The sequence below is a fragment of the Vanessa tameamea genome, chromosome 19, assembly GCF_037043105.1.
Source record: "Vanessa tameamea isolate UH-Manoa-2023 chromosome 19, ilVanTame1 primary haplotype, whole genome shotgun sequence".
Classification (NCBI taxonomy): domain Eukaryota; kingdom Metazoa; phylum Arthropoda; class Insecta; order Lepidoptera; family Nymphalidae; genus Vanessa; species Vanessa tameamea.
In genome coordinates this window covers 8,513,117-8,535,834 of record NC_087327.1, presented here as the reverse complement: position 1 = coordinate 8,535,834, position 22,718 = coordinate 8,513,117, and the positions used below count along the sequence as shown (strand labels likewise).

The following is a 22,718-nucleotide window of genomic DNA, read 5'->3' as shown; positions in this document are numbered from 1 at the left end:
AAAAAGGGCTACTTGTGCATTTTAAATTAATAAAAATATATTTGAAATAACTGATACTATATGGAAAATCTAATATTATTATAAAAATGTAGAAAAAAAGCTATCACATACGATTTTTATAGTAACGTAACGAAACGTTTCTGAATGAAACATTTTTTTTTTTTTAATTTTAGGATATAGTAAATTATATTTCAATTGTAGGACATGATTTGTAAAATAATTTATACTATTATTTAAAGTTATACATATTTCGGAAAAAAATAAGTGCACATTAATTTAATGACATGTCATTGCTTTGTTTCAAGAGCAGGAAGTTTACGCCAAAAAGTGCGACTGCGCACTGGCCAAATTAGTAGGTAGTGTGAAAGAAAATGGCGATCAGCGAAAGGCGTCCGGAGTTAACGTGATGAAAAACATTGTTAAAAGCTCAATTACATAGTGTTATAGTTATTAATTGTGTCAGATGTAGATTAATTAAGTGTTAATGAATAGTGATTGTGTATAAAAATGGCTGCGAATATGTACAGAGTCGGCGGTAAGTAACAATAATTGGTTATTTTTGTTGTAGCTTCGCCGGTTCACCGCCAGCCGACTAGCGGTGCTTTGCTTTGATTGTCGTACCTTCATTAATTGCTCACATTAATTAGTCCAGTATTGTTACATTACGCGATTTTTAAAAAAATGTTTCGTTTTAAAAGAGATTTCGAACAAAACTTGCCGGCTAAAATATATTTATCAATAACTTATTATTTTACCAAATTTCTTCAAATAGGACATTAGCATTTGCATCTAGGTATCATTGTATCGGCTTGCGTATCTGCGTGCGGTTTGTTAGACATGGGAATCGAAGTCTTGGCGGTTGTTTATTAGTGCGTTTTCAATGTTCTTTGTCGAGTTTTGTTAGGTTTGACACGAGATTTTAGGTTATAATTGATGTTGTCAAAACATTTTGTTAGATATTTCGATATTAATGGTTACTAGAATGGGTCATTTACTCGGTGCCAGGCAATCCGACTGAAAGAGTTTCAAGCATAAGATTGTTTGTGTATTCGATTGAAGTTTATATTTTATATGGCGGGTGTTAGTTGGGGGCGCCTCTATGTGGTGGTCGAGAGTTGGCTTTGTCGCGGGAGCTGGCGACTCGTGTGGCGCGCTTCGCGGTCGCCACGCCGAATGTTAATTAGCTCTTCCTTTTAGACTACTTCCTATCAGTAAATATCACGTCATTGAAAACTTGTTGTATCATATTAACAAACCATTGTTTTACATTTATACCAAACTTTTAATACATAATTTAAATAAAGTTCATTATTTTATAATATATTCATAACACCACTAATAATTTTATTTGTTAAAACTTTATATAATGATAAAAAAATGTCTTTATTTTATTCAAACATTTAGTTGTTCAATTAAAATTTGATTACTTAAGATGACTGTAATATATTATTATAATTTCAACATTAAGGTTCTTTTTTTTTATTTTAACCTTTAAATGCCTACTTAAAATAAATCCTTGTGTGTGGTAAAGAAAAACTTGACCTACATAGATATATTACCTTGAAATTTTATTAAAAAGTAATGACCATTTAAATATATAATTAATATAAACAATATACAATACCTGCAATTTATTATCCTTTAAGAAAATTCATATATTTTGTTAATAAAAGTTACCTATATTATCTTATTACACTTGAAAAAGTAATAGCATAATCTGTAATATGTAAAAATGCCTAATTAAAACTCTTTCCATGTTTTTATTTCACATACTTTTAATCACCTATGTAAATGAGTTCATTCACCTTTTGATAGTACTGTGTCAACTTTTACTTTGCTTACTAAATGTTCCACATTTTCTTTAAAGATTGTAATATAATATTTCGAAACTGTTATTAAGACAATTTCATGAAGTCAATAATAAGACTATATAAACTAATCTAGTTAATTGATTGAGGTCAAAGTTGAAATATATTATGAATGTTATATACCTAGTATTTATTTTGTAAGTTAACTAGAAAACTAATGAGTAATACAAAACCATTTTCCTAAAAAGTATTTACTATCTGGTTAAGACAAATTATTATCTTAACTTTAAAATGATGAAATAGGTAATGTGTAAAATAAAGTTTTCGACCAAGTATAAATAGTATTTTAAATTTACTAATTAACCCATTTAAGCTTAAAGAACCAATTTTGTTTTGCTTAAATAATTATTATCAATTTTTGTGTAAGGAAAAATTACTCTAATTATGGTATCAAAACATATTCACCATAATATGTACATTGAAACTAAAAACCAAATATTAAATAAAGAAAAGTCTTAACAAATTAACTTTCCAAAAGTTTGAAAAAAAAAACAAAACTGCCAGCATTGTTGATACATGAGAATATAAGAGTAAATTGACAATTTATATTTTTAATTTGATTTCTATATCACTAAAGCTCTTAAACCAAACCAAACAAACACAGAAAGAATTCACATTTCCATATTAAAATGCATGTTGCATTTATAAATACATACATTTTTTGCATACATATCAGTTATAACTTATTAATAATACCGTCACAAAACATATTTATGCAATTTATATTATGATAATTGTCAGCACATCAAATATTTAAAGCTATAAATAAGAGTGGATGGATATTGAGATTGTATCGGTTATGCTAAGTAAAGAGTTGTTTAAGTTGATGATAAATTATATTATAAACTATATAAAAAATATTACTTACTGGATTTAATTTTTGTACTTTTTACACCATCCAATAAATACTTGTATTAGTAAACTGGCCAAAATACCTCAGCATTCATTGATCACCCATACATATAATGATGCCATCACTATCCAGGTTGGCTTAAAATACAAGGAAATTAAAAAAAATATTCTATAGGAAATTTATAGAAGCAATGTAATATTTATCTTTTAACATTCTGATAACAGTTCTTATTTAAATCATTGTTAATTTAATATCTATTATTTTGTACATTTTGTTTATTAATTGTGCTAGGTGATTTTTTAATCATGGAATTTTAATTTCATATTTATCTTTACAGTTTAGAAATAGTGATAAGAATATATTGAAATATTTTTATTTGAGTGTCATTATTATTTTGCTTGTGATCCAGAAGTGATTAGAAATTCGATGTGGAGTTTTAAGCAACTACGTGTGCAAAATAAATGGGCATTAATCGAATTGCAAAATTAACAGAAATATGTTTCATTTGTTGAAGAGCTTAAAACTAAAAAAATAACTTTTAGAAGCAAATTGAATGAAATAAAAATGCGATGTTTAATATTCAAAAAAAGAGCGTACTTTTACCAAAAAGGCCGATAACGCAAAAAAAAAATGTTATGCTCTACCGCACTTAACGAAAATCCGTTATAATCTTTTTTTTTTAAATTCACATCAGAAAGTATACGACCGTATTTGTGAGTTTTCGCTGAAAATGCAACAGTTTGTTTAAACATAATAAGTACCCAGCAGCTATTCTGCCCCCTTTATATTGATACACAAGATGGGGCAGCTGTATACTAATATCCTATTATAGTGGCAACAATGGGGTCAACCCGAGTTTTTTTTACAGCACGAATTTAACGTTAGGAAGTATTCGTAGAATTTGATTCCAATTACACGACATAAAAACTTTTTTGTAGATGCTAGATCACATATTTCATTTGGTCGTCTGGCGCAGTGGCAGCTAACCTGTTTTATAAACCTATGGTTGCGGGATGTATTCACGCTTGGGTTAATGTTTATATCTGTCTTAGAACATACATGTTTTGGGACGGGTGTTATGTTAGTCGATCTTTTCGTCGTACGTCGATTAGTACCTTTATCCTAATCCTGCAGTTGTAAACATCCGGTAATAGATGTTAACTTTAGAGGGTAACATACAAGTCTAATATATTATTGGAACAAATATTCGATGCGTAATAATTACTCAGATTCAATAGAATTTTGTAGATGGTAATATGTAGGGAAATTTCAACTGGTCGGAATCATATATTTTTTCACTATCTTTTTTTTAAATCAAACAATTAATTTTGTTTATTTATCAATGTTAATAAAGATGGTATGTTAGACTTATTCACTACTATGAAGATGCCAGACAAAATATATTTAAGCAAGTGTATATATGTCTGGTATTTTATCAAAACGGTTGGTGGTAGAAGACTTACAGTGAATTACATAATACGATGAACCGTCAAAATCTTAAATAATCAAGATGTAAAATAATTAAAAAAAAAAGAGTAAGTGACGCGATCATAACATATAGGAAACAATGATTCGTTTGACGCTATGAGCTCGCAATTACCGTCGTCCACTGGTGAAAGTTGCATACCTAAGTACGTTTCCGAACAATAAACTGGTCCTGACAAGCTAAACTCGACCGACCAGTTGCCGTAATTTATTATTTTACTAACAATTTTCCGACGCACATCGTCTTGATACTCAAAACGTTACCGCGTTAAAAGTAGCCGTTAAAATTATAACGACGTTTCGTAAGTCTTTCAGTCGCACAGAATAACATAAACTGGTATGGCGTTATATATGTATTATATTTACATCTAACCTAAAGAATACAGAGTTGATATTATGATCTGTAAATTTTTTTTAAATAATGAGACGGTTTTTTTTGGGATGTCCAGCTAAAAAAATACAAAATCTGTATACATAATACTTCTACTTCTGTTAGTAGTAGAAGCTTTTGCATTGCTCTTAATACATGGCCTCGGCCAACATCTGCCGACTGTTTCGGTCGTCATTAATAAATAAGGGAGAGGTTATATACCCCAATTAAAAAAAAAAGATACAATTTTCATAGTTTATAACCTGTATTTAAAGAAAGTTCTTTCCGATCTCTTTCCGTAAATTTCAACTATTACCTTTTTGTTAACAATTTAAATAATGTCACGTGCTTCCTTTTTTACAGAAAATACTTTAGGATAATACATATATTATACATACCAGTCGAATATATAATATATATTCAACGTTTTTAATTTCACAACCGATACATAAATAAAATAATGATAAAATTTACTTAAAATTTGTCCAGATGTCAACTTGCGCTTTATGTTAGAGATCTTCATATTATAATGTTTGTTCACAGTGCTATTACGGATAGGCGTTTCAAACGCAGAAATAAACAAGTTTATAAATAGAATTATAATAAATATTACTACATTAAACTATTAAAGTTAAATTCGAATAACGCAAATATTGTACTTTTTCGTTAAACCTTCCTGTTATTCAAATAGTACTCGTTAAATGATATATTTTTATCTAAAACCGTAACGTATTTAATTTTTTCATCGTCAACCAAATCAGTTAGTAGGTCAATGATCCGAAATGCACACGTATTAGTTTTTTTATTGTTTGCTCGACAAACACTTAATTGGTAAGTGTTTGCAAACCATCTCATGAATGCCTAAACGGACGTTCGACGATGATAAATAATTTTATTCTTGTTAAATTGCGGTTTTACGACTCCGTTAAAATCAAAATTACAGTAGTTTAAATAAAGTTACAGCCCTTTAATGTTCCAATGCAGTCTTTCAAGTTTACGGTGACTGAAATTATGAAATGGCATAAAATTAAAACTATACGGCTTTAATTTTTATTTTTAAATAATTTTAATGGCGCAAAACTATTCTCGTAGTGGTTCTACTTTTACATGTTCATTTTCTTATAAATTTTTAAACAAACGTTTACCAATGAATGTTGTTTACGAGGTTATTAGTTAGTCTTCTTCGTTCGTATATTAAATAAATGATGACAAAAAGAGAGGAATCAGTGTTTAAGCATTAATAAACAAAGTTTAACGGAAACAAGGTTTATAAGAATCCTAAAATATTCTTATTATTACTAAAGGAAATATTTATAGTCCGCTTTGGGATTAAACATCTTGAAACTACAAGTGACAAAAAGATATAGAAAATTTTTGACAGTCCTAATTTTGTGCGAAATCTAATTAATCTAACCTTATATTTTGTGGATATGTTGGGGCGAAGTTATATATTTCTAATTATTAAACAAAGGCAAAATTTTAAATATGTATATTAAATATTTAAAATTGTTGTAACCATATCCTTAATTTTATTTAAAAACTGGATAATATGAATAACTAATTAAAACTATTTAAATATGCGTCGCTACTACATCGGCGGTTATGCAAAATTAAAGATTATCAGGAAATTAGAAGCTAAAATATAATATTACATTCCATTATGTGGTATCATTTTATTATTAATAAAATACAAAAAAAAGATTAATGTATTAAAATCTTAAAACTGCGTTCGATTCGAGGGAAATCCAATAATTTTCGAGCATCTATGACGTGGCTGGGCTAAATTTACTATACACTTACTTATTGACACGTTCCAAAAATACACTAAAGTCTTGGCAAAACTGAACGGGCGTTAACATCGCTATCAACCGCATAATGCCTCTACTTATACATACATAACTAGCAGACCTGTGTGTATGTGCGCTAGGCGAGCCAGCCACGCTTGTTGCCCCGCGTGTGTGTATCTATATCTATGTAAATGAATCAGTATGGACTACGGAGCACATTATAATATTCTTACTGTCGCTGGGTCATGACACCGCCGACACTCCAGTTTTTATGACTGCGTTGTATTCGGCTTATTATGGTTTACTGTTGGTAAATCTGCATAAAACACGCATTATATACGAAAGTATAGGGTTATCAGTATTTAACGAAACTCCAAGATTAACTATGTTATAATTCATAATAATCCTGATGTTAATTTATTTTATAAATCATTTGATATTTCTTTAAAGATTTTATTCCATAATAATATTCAGACTTCAAACGCAGGCTTACATCAAACGTAAGTTATTTAATAATATTCTTAAATAGAATTCTTGCTTCATTTTAACGTCAAAATAAAATAAACTATTTTATATGTTCATATATGAGTATTGTAGAATGTTGAATTTTTATAAATATCACTCGACTTCACCCAAGTATGTCTACTTAATAATAGGTAATATAGACTATCATTCAATTTTATAATAAACTGACAAGATGACGTAACGTAAATTTATATATTATTTCTACTACAAACTAAAAATATTTACCAAAATTATAATTAACTTTTACGCCACCTTCTATACATAAAATAGATAATATGGCGTCATTACTTTCCTCACAATTGAATATTAAATGAAATAACCATTTAAGTAGTTGTTTCTTGAGCATGAAAGAGAAAAACACAGCAAGCCAATTGTAATTCTAAAATGTACATTTTGAAAATAAAAATAAGCGGGAACACCAAATTACTAAAAACTCCAGATACTAGAATACTACACCAAAGGCACGGACAATACGAATATATAGTTATAAAAAAAGTCTTGTGCGTGTATACACAGCGCAGTCGTATACTTGATGACCAGTGTGTATTATATAGTACGTGATGATTGACGACTCTATCGTGTTAACATATCGATTCCCTTAAAATATATGTTGATACGAATCTGAGATAATAATTAAGTATATGTTGTTTCGTAATAAATTGACATTGGTATTTTAAAATTATATTTTATCGTTGGATTATAGTTGATTTATTGTGCAAGAAATAATTATGTCGATTTTTTTTTTATGTTATATTGTGAGATATTTGCCTCTATTTGATATATTTATCGTTGAGATTTTAAGTAGTTACATAATAACATATTTTTTCGGTTAAACCTTCACTGATTAAGAATTATTCTCTTATCAAGATCTATGTACGTTACCATCGAAGGTTGCGAGCATCTCCGGAGTTAATATGCTTGTATATTAGAAAACTTGCTTATTTTAATTGTTACTAATTCGTAATGGTACAGTTAAGTTTTAACGTGATTTTTTTTAATAAAGGTTTTTGAAATACTTTTGTTGACTGAATTTTGAAGAAACAAAGCCTAAATAATAGTTCATAAGAGCACTTTCTATTACCTCACTCTCAAAATCCGATTGATTGGCAATCTGACATGGATTGTAGACATAGATCAGGCGCAGTAGCAACATCCTTATAGATTTTTAGGGCACATGGTTGTAACTTCCCAGCTTGGGGCTACTATCGAGGATTTATATCCAAAGTCAGTGCCAATACATACTTATTGTTCTTTATTAACACAGTATATGATATTTATTATTATATCAGTCTTGAAACCACTAATTATCACAATGAAAGAGTTTTTTTTTCTAAATTCGAAGGAAAAACTAAAACAGACTGACCTCTTTTTTTAGTATAGTGTAAGGAAAAATTGAATTTCATTTTATTTATTCATTCACACACACGAAACCGAAGGCGTCACATATTTTTCATTGTCATTGCTGTGACCTGGATGACCTTAGATTTTCATACATTTATGTCAAAACTTCTGATAAAGGAACGAATGTTTTTTTACGATGCTTTTTACTGAATAAACATTTGATATATTTTTTTTTAAAGTAAACTATAGCGTCATGTCTCTAACAGATCTATTTACTGACTTATTTATTTTAATTTTATAAATAACACGGCAATTAACACACATGCCTATGTATCATTTTATGGTGTATCAAAACAATGATTGCAAATAGATCGTTACACTATTGTTAATTATGTGTTATTTTAAGTTAATTAAACATCATCAGAGATTAATTTTATAATGATGATGAAATACCGTCGTAAGTATCGTATGGAATTTTTTTATGCGTTATCTATAATTTTATTATCCTATAACGTTAGTGAAAATCTCTTAAGATTGATCTTATTTTTTAATAATATAGACATGACATGTCTTTAAGTATAAATCTTAAAAATTTGTAGTTAAGTGGCGGGATACGGTCAGAATGGAACCTTCTTTTCGTCTTGAAGACTTCTCGCTATTGTCTCTGTTTTAATTGCTTTTTACTTTTTTCGTGCATCTCATGTATTAAAATTAGGATGGGCTAGTAGGTCCAAATGGACAATGCTATAAAAATAAAGATAAAAAATCATCATCTATCAATCACATCGATAGACCAAGTATACAGTCTAATAAGGCTCCTAAATGTCGATGGAATGTAAATGAAACAAAAATGACCGATTAAATAGAATCTCACGTTATGTTTATCTTGATCGATATTTATATGTGTGTTGTAGCGTCCAACGTATGGTTATACAACACAAAGATACTCGAGTTCCATGAACTAATCTAATACACTTTTACGTAATCGCAGGCTTATTTAGTTTGAGTGAAGAATTATAACAAAGAACATAATCATTGAAAAATACTTTTAAAAAAAAAACGAATCGGTTTTTTGAAATGAAATTTGATGAATACCATTTCGCTTCCTTATTACGTTAACTATTATATTAAGTCGCATGGAGTAGTTTGGGATTTAGAATACATCCCCACTCATAGAGTCATTGTGCGCAAGTCGCGTGTTCTATTGTAAATTGTAACGGTAAATGCCGCCATTTCATTCGTTAATTCATGTGGTCCGAACCGAAGCTCATGAGTGTCGTAAGCAGGAACATATACAAACCGATAAATGCTTTGCCTTCGTTTATACGTTACTATTTAATACTATTACGGTTTGTTAATACTGGTTACATTCGATGTATGTAAATAGGGTTATTTCTATATAATATGATGTTTTGCATTACTTCATGTACTTTTTTCATAAATTTTAGATATTTGTGTTAATGTGTTAAGTTAAACTGATATGTTAATAGTTACGTATATAGTGCTCAAAGCGATTGCATCAAATAGTTTTATCTAGTGTCGCGAAAAATGTACAAATATTAGACGTTTTTTCGGTCTCTCATTGTTTTTTCGGCTATATAGTGCACGTGTTAATACTAGTGACGGTCGCTAAGCGTTCAATATGCTCAAACTTCCACATATTGCAAAGCTTACAAAATCTTTTCGAATATTCTATTCGGTATTATTGATCCGTTTGATTACTCGTTTTCGCTGAAAGTCAAATTAGGCTCATCGCTATTTACTACATATGATAATAATTGTATAATACATAGCCGTGAACGATACGTGCCAACAACATCGATTTTAAGTCTTTATTTAATAATTCTTATTATTAAAATTTTGAGTAATTGTTAGTGAATATCTTAAATAAAATGGCGACATTAGCTTTCGTAGTATAAGAGTATTATCGAAAAGTAATAATTCATTATTATGAATATATATATATTAATTTAATGTATAATTATTTTTAAAATCCGTTATCTAATAGTATATATAAGCTTTATCCGAAGTGTTTTTTTACCCATAAAAAAATGGTATGACAATATTTTTAACACTAGGAATGTAATTTTTTTAAACAATGACAAAGATAGTGTCTTATTTATAATGTTTAATTATTTTATTTATAAAGTTTCATCTTTTAATGCAGAAGACGAATGTCGACATAAAAAGATAAAAGGGCCGTTTATTGCTTCGATCAGGTTTTTATGTTAAAATAAAACAGTGAATAAATAAGCTGATCAAAACATTACATTCAATACTTAGCGTATTGGAAGTGTTATCGTTGATATCAATATACAAAAATACCTCTCTGATCTAATGCTTACCTTAGACGGTTTTATGTCAGGTTCTGGGTTCAAATACCAGTCAGACCAATATATTTTCAGTTCTTCTGTCAGCGGAGCAGCCCGGAGTTAGGAAGTTGACAAGGTTATACGTCTGTGCCTTGGAAAGCACGTAGAGTCATTTGTCGTGCCTGATGTATTTCGGGTCGTTTCGGATTTCCGTTCTATCAGATTATGAGAGTTAGGTGGTTGTTATGGTAAGTGTAATTGTAACTATTTATCTGGTAAGTAACTGGTTATCTACACACTTGGTTAGTCTCCGTCGAAAGCGTCCGCATTGATTAACAGCATCAAAAAATCACCTATCAAATATTTGATCAATTTATACAAAATATTTCGAGGTTTTATACTTATCATATATACCATTATTGGTTTAACAATAAATCAATACAATGAAATACGTTTTTGTTAGTAAAATTCAACCTCTTTGAGATCATGCATAACAAACATACGAAGTTTTTCTTCTATGACTTGCAAGTTGATGAAGTTTGTGCGTCTTTGTTCGTTCGTTCGTTAATACTATGAATTTGAGATGTTGAATTTCATAATTAATCTCAATTAAATTCCGTATAGCTAATACTTGTTCTGCCCTCTTTAATATTTCTGCCTTCTCGTACTTCATTATAAGATGTAGATCTATCGTGTTTATTTACAAACGACGACGGCGTAAGTCCTACAGTTGGCATCGGTACATAATGTGTGCGTAATATTTCTACGTGAATATCCTGTAGTCGGTCGCAGTTTACAATTTACGTACAGTTTGTCGACTTGTTCGTCTGTATGTCGATTTTATGAATTAGTACAACCATGTGTTAAATTATTTATTATCATGTAAGGCTCAGCGACGACAATATTGAGCTGCACTTCGTCACGAAGCGCGTAGGCCTGCACGAAGATGTCGTTCCTATGCGTTTCGCTTTCATTTTGAGCTGTCCGACCGGTTCGCGCGCCGCCTAATAAAGTCAAGTAGCGTAGTACTCGGATTTAATAGTCTTTTAAGGAGCAGGCTTTTTCTTAACAGATTGATTGCCAAAATAAAAGGGGTTCTTGAAAATCATATACATAATATTATCTTTTTTCGACGAGTCTTTTCTTTACAAGTTTAATATAAGGATGTATAATGACACGTTTGTGTATGTATAATATATTAATTTACCTTTCGTATAATAGTTAGTGTTATTGAAGGCACTAGAGCATAAAAAAAATAAACGTAAATCCTATAGTTGGCAGCGCATTGGCATTTGTATTGCTCTTGAAATGCCATTCTATGGACAGAAACGACCGCTTACTATCAAGTGGTACACTTGATGACCAACCTAGCTATGAAACGAAACCAGATTTTTCAACCTGATAGTCTGAATTATTCTTAAATATACAAGAATATTTATTGAATTAATTTAAGTTCTAATTTAATTACAGCCAATGCCATTGTCCACAGACTGCGTCTATTTCGAGACGTCGTCGACGTCTCCGTACCAGATCCGGCGGATAGAGGAACTAAACAAGACCGCGTCGGGGAACGTGGAGGCAAAGGTCATGTGCTTCTACAGGCGGCGGGACCTGCCCAACCCTCTCATACAATTAGCTGATAAGCATCAAAGTGAGTAACAACACTCTCGCGATAACCCTCGAGAGAGCAGAATGCGAAATATTTCATTATTAATTGTTAACCTACAACTGAACAACGAATGGGATCTGATGAAAATTATTACATATGTATCAATATGTTTTAATTTTCGTAGATATATTATTACTAATTCTATGTCTAATTATTAAAACAATGTTTATTACTGATGGAAATGAGAGAAAAAATAGAATTAGTCGACATCGCGTAGATGTTTGTTGAAAAAACGTCACTATATATACTTCGTAGAAATGAATACATTTAGCTTGTAATGTTCTGCATCGAAAGAACCCATGTGGTAATACTTACGTTTGATTATTTTCTATAAATAGACGATTATCCAATATTAAGTGGATCTAGTTCGTACTAATTTTCGCAGCGGGGTGTCTGGAAACTTCGATTATTACAATATTTGACTTCTTTTAAAATATCAACACGGAACTTTTTTCATTATAATCATCTTTTGTTTTAATAAAATTAAACGCATTGCCTAAGATATAAAACAGTTCTTAAAAATACTTTACATAAATTAATTTCTATTATATTAATAAATGCTTTTTGCGAAATCTATATTTGGCTTTGTGCAAGCCTGTCTGAAGAGATACCGTAAAGTAACCATTTGTTTTACCGTCGACTACAAAATATCAATATGTATAGTACAGTATATCAATATGTTCGGGTTTAACGTGTGAGTTAGCCAGTGTAATACCAGGCACGATATACATAATGTCGTGGATGGTTGGTGGCGCTTTGACGGTGTTAAAGTGCGGTTAATATTTCAGACAGGGCCAATGGGTGGCCAATCAAATCAAGTTCGAATCTCAGATTTTTTTTCTATATTGAGTAGATAATAAGACTTAATTAATTTATTTATTTTACTTAATTAAAATAAACAGAGTCATAGTAAACCTATCTAACTATCCGCCTGGTGAATTTTTATAACGTTAGGGGTTGTTCTATATAAATAGAAAATACCACCACAACATAAAAAACTGATTCTTTAACGGAATTCATCTCATTAGAGCATCGCGTTTTGTAGGATGTGCCAATTATTAATATAAAAACCATAAAAGTAATTTACCATTATCAGTAAACTCATAAAATAATTTTGATATCTAATAATATTTTACTGATATAAGTATAAATATTCTTCGCAGCTCTAGTTTTGTTAGATGTATTAAATAATCACTTTAAATGAAACTAATATCTTTTAATGTAAGATGTATAGTTATTTGGGAACTTACAAGATTTAGTTATTCTAAATCTATAAAATATATATATCCTATTAGTGTATAATTTATCTTTTAAGAGATAAACTGAAAGACCAGTCTTAAAACACAGTTATCTCTCTCTCTCTGTCATGAATTGATTCGACATACGAAAGAAGAAAACAGAGCATTGTTTAACTGTTCATCCCCTAAACAACATTTATAGGTAAAATCTGAACCAGCAGGTATTTTATTAAAAACTCTGTGCACTTTTATGCTCTTGTATGACTGTTAATCTTTATTACTTAGGTTCAGTCTAGATTGAATATAATTTTCATAGTGTCTAGTTTATTTACACTAGTTATATTTTTATAAAGTTGGAGAGCCTGAGGTCACGGCACGTAAGGATAAAAAGTTAACGAGTTATCTTGTTAACTAATTCTCTGTAGCAGAGTCGTGAGTGTACCTGGCACTCGGTACGTAAAGCCGATGGTGGAATGCCTGATCTCTTCAACCGTGTCGTATTATGAGAGCGAGGGAATAAACAGTGCACCGTTTCTTGTTCGTTGGCCTCTGTGCAAGCCCGTCTGGGTAGGTTATTCATTATTTCTTAAATTGTCAAAGTCCCACCAATTTGGGGAGCCACGATGTTTTAAACATTAAGCTTGTAGTTACACTGTACACTGGCTCACTTACCATTCAAACTAGAACACAACAATACTAAGCATTACAGCTTGGCGATAGGATATATGTTGAGTGTGTGGTACCCAGATGGGCTTGAACAAAGCCCTATCACCAAGTGAAATTTAAATAACTTAGACTTAAAAAAAGCAATCATAAATACCATGATATTGAGCAGTAATAACAGTAATTGCATAGTTTGATAGATTTATTTTTCATATCGATTAAATGTTAAAACGTCTTGAAATAAAACCGTACCGTTCAAAGATAAATATCGGCTTGTTACATCAAGACTCGACTGGTTTCGTCGATCGAGGGTAACAGCCAACGGTTGTGATCACGCGAACACGCGAGTCAGAAATGTGACGATTTTTGTACCATACAACCTTGGGCCTTCTCCACTTTGATGTGGTGAACTCGAATGCAAATATCGATTAATCTGACCTTTTCAGAAACAATTTTCTAGTCTAATTATTTTAATAATAGGTTATGTGTAGTTATTTTTAGTATAAAAATAACTTATTCTTTGATTATTTTTAGGTTAAATATAATAGATTTATTAAAATATATGAATAAATGTTCAAGAGAAAAACAATTTATATTGACAAGTATTTAAACACAAATATCTTGTTCATTTGTTTTCCTAATAGTCTTTATTTTTTTAACATGAGATTCTCGTTCCAATTTGGATAAATTTATTTTAAAAAATTGAGATGGTTACTACCTTTAGTAAAATAAAATACAGAACATTGGTTGTTAAGTTAGTGTTAAACTCCGCCCATTGCATTGCTATAATATAAATAATTTCTCTATTTCGGTCACGAAGGTTAATCTCAACCAGGACATATATTGCACAAGTGTGTGTGCAACAATTATTTTCTGAATCGAATGGGTTAGTGATTCGATACGATTGAAGAAAATTCAGAAACAACGGCTTTACGCGTTTTCCGAGTCATGCGTAAACACTGACAACTTCCATATTTCGACTGTTAAACGTCATGTTTACCTCTTGAGCATATAATTACACAGACTCGCGCTTAAAACAGGAACATATCAATATAAATTATTGATGTTTGGTTAGAATAGTAAATAAGTTCATGTACTACTTGTGCTTATATACCCAGACAAGGTTGGGAAAAGCGTTTCCACTAGTTTGTTTATTTTATAAGTATATTCAATATATATTGTTTGATATAATATCATTATATACTAATTTATTTATATCAATTTTATCCGTATTAACAGAATTGAGCGATTTGCAATCATTATTGCATTTTGTTAATTCCGTATTGCAAGACAATACAAAACATTGGATATTAATGCTATAAAATACTATTCGAAACTATACGTAATGATATATGAACTAAAAAATTCAATAGATTATATGTTGTAACAATCGTTTTGTTATTTATTATTATTCTTTAGTTGTTTTCCAATCAATAGAGTCCATTGAAAGAAAATTCGTTTTGATTTTAACATAATTTATACAATAATTTAAATATGTAGTACTTTACAATGGATTACAAAATTGAACCCAGACAAGAAATCTTACATCACTTGCAAAACAAAACGCATGAGGGCCAACTTATTCCTATACCAATTACGGGTGTAATTTCGAGTATTCATTTATATTAAAATTTCTATATATTGTTAAATAAGTATCGTTGTCCGTGTTATGTATATTTAATTACATATATTTTTAATACTATAGAGTGCTTACTTACGTACATAGATAATTTGTTTTATCAGCTACGTTCCTCGCGTGATGTACATAGGTTTCCGGTACGGTTAGCATAGACCCACAATAATCTTTCAAATATATATATATGTGAAAGTAAAGAAAAACCTTTATCAGACATGATTTCTAAAAATCATTGTTTTTATTAAGTGACTCTTTAGTTCGCTACCCGACTTTGCAATAAGTATTCACATAAAACGTTCATATTGAAGGATAGACATAGAAACGAAAATGCTAGTTTTTTTTTTTCACTTTGCGGGCCTAAGCATAACATCGTACCAAAGATTCATCATAATCGAATCGCTTAAGAAAGCATCGAGGACGAAAATACAAACATTATGATTATATAATATATATTTAATTAGACTTAAACGACGCTTAGAATGCAAACAACTCGTTTTTTATTTAAGCATCTCAAATACAGTTACGTGGAAACGGGCTGGTGATTTTAATCAATTCTAATTAAAACCGCGACATTCATCTCATCGACTTTCATTAGGCGACCTTCTACCTGAACGGCGCTGTTTACAACTTCGCAGACGCGAGCTTCTCTACTATATATTATATGTAGATACATTATTTTGTTCGTCCATTGTGTTTCTCTCATATCAAAACACAGATATGGAAAATTTTATTAGTTCGCTACGTATTATAATTTTAAGTACACTTGTATTGTACGCTGAACTCAGGTATTATTGTAAATATATTCAAAAGAACAAACAAACGTGTACGTAGATTTTCCTCGATCGAGAGCAATGGCCAACCAATAACAGTTTACTGTAAGCAATGAGATCGCAGCGATTTGTTGTTGTCGTTACATATACAACACATTACAAGGTTCTGTCAATTTTTAATATGGACAATATAAGGAATTAAAAAATTAATGACAAGTGGCAGCTGCAAAAATTAAAATGGTCAGAAGTTGTAGCTTAATGCTTTCATTATCATTCACTTGTACTCAGTTCGGCTGTTCGTATCGGTGCTGTCTTACTTCTCGAATAATCTACATTTCATATCCTCAGTAAATAATTCTCTTACATTAAGTTTAAGGCTTTGTGCATGCCGTGGTCTCCTATAATTGAAGGAGCACACAACCGGTAACCCTTACATTGTTTAATTTTAAGAATATGTATTTAGTGCGTATCTTTTGTTGGAGACTCGTGAATTAAATAAATAAATAAACACATGAGATTTCACACACAGTCTATCTTTTTTTTTTAAATTTATTAATTGTAATCACGTATATAGCAGTAAAATTAATGTCAATAGGAATACTTATCCAAACAGAAAACACCTGCTCCAAAATGGGCTGTGTAGCCAAAAAAAAAAATTTGATTTAAATCGTAATAAAATAATTAATTTATGTGAGTCTACAACAAAAAGTTATCTGTTTATACCACACGGCTGCCGGTCACAAAATGGCAACCGTCCTGTATTTTTTTTTGTCATCGTCAGACGGCGCTCTATTCAATCCTTTTGATTAGGTTCAAATATATTTTCTTGTAACTTGCAAAATTATAAGATTCTTAAAAACGACTTTGCTGTTATTGTAATGACAGTTACTGTTCTACAGTTTCGATTTGCCTACAGCCTTTGTCTAAGCAAAACTACGATAAATTTATACTTTACGAACACTAGTGCTTGCTTCCTTGATACATATACCTTACATACAACACCCAAGCAGTCAGAATACTGAGTTTTGCGCACACGCATCAATATTCACCAATGTAATTTTATAGTTAAAATAATTGTATGTATTTACTTGATTATATACCTAATTTAATTCTTATTTCTCCGATTTTAATTTCGTATTTTTTAGCTAAGATTTAAATTTCGTTTTTTATTCGCCATGTAGCGCGAAATTAGTATTTCATTGAAGAATTCTATGTTAAATAATATATCTATACATACATCTTAGTTATTTAATCATTTATAATGAAATAAAAGTCTTTAAAGATTATTTATATATACCTACACGTATTCCAGTTTTAAATGACATAAGTTTTATTTTTTTATACTTTAAATTGTTAGTTCAGACATCGGCGCGCAAAAAAAATGTTTCTAAGTTCGAGAAGGTTTATAGAAAGCACTAACGTGACAAAGCATTTGTAATTATACATGCTTTGAAGACAGGATAGCAGTACTTAGTGCATCTGTCAGATATGTATCCCTCTGAATATTCTACGCTTCACTAGTCTTTGTTGTGTTATGAGATATATATCAACATGATACAATCGTTTTTATTTATACTAATACTTATGTAATATATAGGTTTTACGACATTATAACGTTGTTGGGTGTGCACTCTCTTTCTGTCGTCAGTGGTTTGACATTTGAAAGAAGAAGACAAAACGTCGTTCAACTAATCGCAACTTTTTGGTATAGTCTTCTCTACATTACGAATATATATGTTGTTATAATATATATGTTTTAGTTAATTATTAATAATTTGTTGTATGTATATTCGTAAGTTTTAACAAAAATAGTCTGGTTTCGGGACGAAGATCGAGTGTTAATTCGGTCCGCGTAGACCGTAGGGCGGCGGCCGGGGTTAGTAAACATAATCATGGCCTCCCGCTCTACAATTTAGCAGCTAAATGGAATGAAGAGTGCCTCTGTACCCTCCCCTCCCCAGTCTGCCTCCCATACAACACATTTACACTTATTGATATTACTGATAGGGTACATTTAAAACTTAAACCTTTATATTAGCTTTCTTAAATATTAATAAATATACAATTATACTTATACATATTAGGAATGACATTTATCCAGAACAAAAATATGCAATAATATATTTTTTTACAATATTTTACTGATTTGTTTCGTACGTACACTTAATGTACTACTTAATTATTGTTTATATATATATACATATATATAATGTTAGAAAAATCTTGTAATGTTTTAGAAATAAAAAAAATACGAATGAATCCATCCATTCGGAACTTCTTAACTAGATCTCCCCGCATAGCCCCTCGTATCGACCGCCGCGCCCTCATCTAGCAGGTATACGTAACACTTATCCCGGTTTTAATTGTCGCTCCGGTGATGACCCTCTCAAACTGCGATACCGGTAAACTCGTCACTAACTCTAATATACTATTTCAATTTGTAATATGTATTATATTTATTCTACTATATTTATATACTTGTTTGTATATAAACAATTTAATGCAATCGCGCAAAGCGATCTCCCTTACCTTCGGCTAAGCCAGTGCGCAATACGTCTATGTCACACTGTTTTTTTTACCTGACTTCCCTATAAGGGTAATATTTTTCAAGAGTGCCTACTATATATTTATTATTCTAATGGGTGCAATAAATACTTGATGTATATTTAAAGTAGGGATAAACTTTTCTGAGTTCTAAAACAAACTTACAGTTTTCGCGAAAGAAAAAAAAATGCGTCTTAAGAAAAAAAAATCCTTACTAATATTATAAAGGCGAAAGTTGGTATTTATGGATGTACGCTGTGGATACGGCGGACGCAAAACTACTGAACGGAATTTAGTCAAAATTTACAATAATATAGCTTATACATTAATAACACATTGGTTATAATTTACAAAGATTTTCTGTGAATAATAACTGACAACCAACCCCCTAAAACGCGAACAAAGCCGCGTGCGAAAACTAGTATGTCATACATCTCGATTTTATATTTTTGTTACATGACAAAAAAAAAGAAACCAAACTGTACCATTTGTAATTTAAATATCGTATATTTTAAAATTAAGAATTTAATTGCAAGAAATAATTGAATTCATATAAAGATTATGTTAATGGTTAATCCCGCCGATTTAAATTTTGAAGATAAAACTAAGTTGTACAAATATAAGAATTTATTCAATTTCAAGAGATAGGATCAAAACCCAGATTACAAAACCAAGACATAGTTCATTCAGACGGACTGCTTATAAGCACCTTTGAACAATCTTGGTGGATTGGGGATGTAGATTCTACTGAGAAGAAACTATTAAGAACCTAGTATTTAATCTATTATACAAAATTACGGAAAAAATATATGTTATAAAGTTTAGCTTAAGTGTACAATTTTTTGAAAAAAAAAACTGTTAAGATACAATACTATTACAAATTTAGTATTCAGTTACATTTTACCCACACATACTAATACGTGAAGTAAATAAAAGCTCGTATGAATAGAAAATTTGAAGTAAAAAACACGTAACACTTATCTATTAAAAGACTCGTTAAAATTGACTCACAATCGACTAAAATTGAAAACAACGAATGAGTAACTCCTGCATTTTTGTAATCGGCTAACCAATCCACTTACCTAATAATAAATTTCGTTATTTTTTTTTTATACCGTTGTATATACAGGTTCATTGGTAATTCGACGTATTCCCGTTAGGAGGTGATAGGGGTGATTATTTGCAATAATTTTAACCCCCATATGCATGATGCAAAAGTGAATCTTTTTTGAGTTATCACGTTTTTTAGATTTTTTCAAAATAAATCAAAGTTGCAACTTCAAAAATTTATTTAAAAAAAGTATCAATTAAAATCTATTTTTTTATTCTGATTTATAAAAACGATTAAACACTGGATATCTTTCAATATTTAAACAATAATTATCGGTCCAAATTTAAAAATGCGAGACAGAAAACGATATTATTTCAATATACTTTTTATTTTTTTCCCTCAAATATGCCTGAAAAACAAAAAAAATCATTATGAAACTTGTTCTGCAGATTATTTTAAAAACATAATCGTTTACTTAGCTTTCCGAAAATGTATAAAAACTAGGAATTTATTTCAAAGCAACCGAAATAAAATGATCAGAAAGGACGCTGGTGGAAATTCGTATTCGAACACGAATTCGTACTAAAGGTCGCTCTTTAAAATTCCCACAATATTGATTTATAATAATAACCAATGTAAAAAAACTTACTTATTTACTTAACTTACTTACTTAATACAAATTTAAAATAAAGACGAGATGGCCCATTGCTTTAAATATAACTGAAGAATTCGTATTCAAACCGGACCTAACATCACCGAGTTTTCATACGTTAACATTTTTTGTAATTAATTTCGTACCTACTCGGCGGCAAAGGTAAACATCGTGAGGATACCAGCACTAGCCGATTGAAATTCTGTCATATGGGTACTGCATTGCCAATCCGCGTGGAGCAACGTGATAGAATAATCTTTATACCAGATTTACAAGAGTAAAGGAAACCTCTGCACAGTTGCGAGGCATTTATAGGCGGCGACTAAAAAAAAAAACAGAAATCAGTTGTTGTTGTTGCTTTAATTGTTTCTTTTTTACGTGAATCTATTTATTTATTTTTTCTCTATTTTGAACTTATTTAACATTTTGTATGACAGTTGACTTGATCTTACGTAAGTTGTTCTAAATGTAAAAAAATGATTTTCATATAAAAACCTTCACTCTTAATAAGAGTGTGAAACTTTATAGTGAAAATGTAAAGCTTCTTAATTCACTTAAGTACATTCTTAATTTAAGAGTCGCTAAAAATTATGTACTAAAATGAAATCTAACTTACTCCCATTGGAATCTAAATTTCTTTTATTGCTCACATCGTGAACTTTTCTCATTTAACTGGAATATTTCCAACCAACTGGAAACGAGACTTTATCATTGCTGTATTTAAAAAACCTACTTGCTTCTTTGATTTCAACACAATTTCAAAAAAAAAATCTAGTTCAATCTATACAAATTCCTTACGATATAGTTTTCGGACATATATTTGGCTATATGCGTTTATTGTGAGTATTACAAAAAAATCGAAATAGTCTTCTACATGATATTTCATTTCATACAACGCCGTCTGAGGGTAGATTCCATAAACCAATTATTCTACCACCGAAACCTAACGCCCGCTGACGCTGTAAAGGCCAGTAGGACCAACAGCACTGCTACAAACAGACACAAACACCGAAAACAGCGTTGCAGAACTATCGATAGTTTGACTATCGATAGTTTGACTATCGATAGTTGACCTCCAAAACTTCAGGATATCGATAGTACAATCGATAGTATCGTATTGATCGATACTATCGATAGTATCGATAGCTCTCCGTGAGCAATACTATCGATAGTGGCAATACTATCGATACTATTGGTAGTATCGATAGCTCTCTGTAAGCAATACTATTGGTAGTAGCGATACTATTGCTACTATCGATAGTTTTAGACTAACGATAGCCAGCGATATTTTTTATACTATTAGTTTTTTAATGTAAGTAATGTATTCGTAATGTATTCTAATCGCTACACTCAAGATTACTACGTAAAAGTTTCATTGTAATGCCACCGTCCTCCTTAAAAGTTTTTTTAATATTATGAGTATTTATAATGTTTATTCATAAATCAAACACAAAAAAACATTTAAATTTTTCATTATTCCTTATTCCGCACAAAATGGCTTAATTCTAAAAACAAATATTGTCGTAAATTTAATTTAATTTATTTAAATATACACTATAGTTGGCCTACTAAATTACTTATCTTGAGAAAGTAATACCATCGGAAATTACTGGCTATCGATAGCACAAAACTATCGATACTATCGATAGTTTAGGTTAAAAGTAATGGTTTTTGCAAAACTATCGATAGTATAAATAGTATGGCTCATGGGACGCTATCGATAGTATCGATACTATCGATATTATTGACACGTGACAATACTATCGATATACTATCGATACTATCACTTACACCTTAACTATCGATAGTCTATCGATAGTGGACTATCGATATGCAACACTAACCGAAACTCTACCTGAGTACCTTGGCTAGCTTTTAAAGCCACAGAGCAAGAGATTCTGGGTTGAAATTGCGTGTCAGGCCAATAAAAAAAAACGTCGAAAAATTGCGAGTT

The 22,718-nt window shown here is 30.4% G+C and overlaps 1 protein-coding gene across 1 annotated transcript in view; it reads left to right on the top strand.

The window, feature by feature from the left end:
• The first annotated feature begins 161 nt into the window (after positions 1 to 161).
• LOC113399415 (metastasis-associated protein MTA3) overlaps positions 162 to 22,718 on the top strand; it is a 61,052-nt gene continuing 38,495 nt past the window's right edge. The window contains exons 1-2 of the mRNA XM_026638546.2: positions 162 to 535; positions 12,031 to 12,192. Of these exons, the coding sequence (XP_026494331.1) occupies positions 508 to 535; positions 12,031 to 12,192 (190 nt within the window). The 5' untranslated portion in view covers positions 162 to 507. The remainder of the gene's footprint in view (positions 536 to 12,030; positions 12,193 to 22,718) is intronic.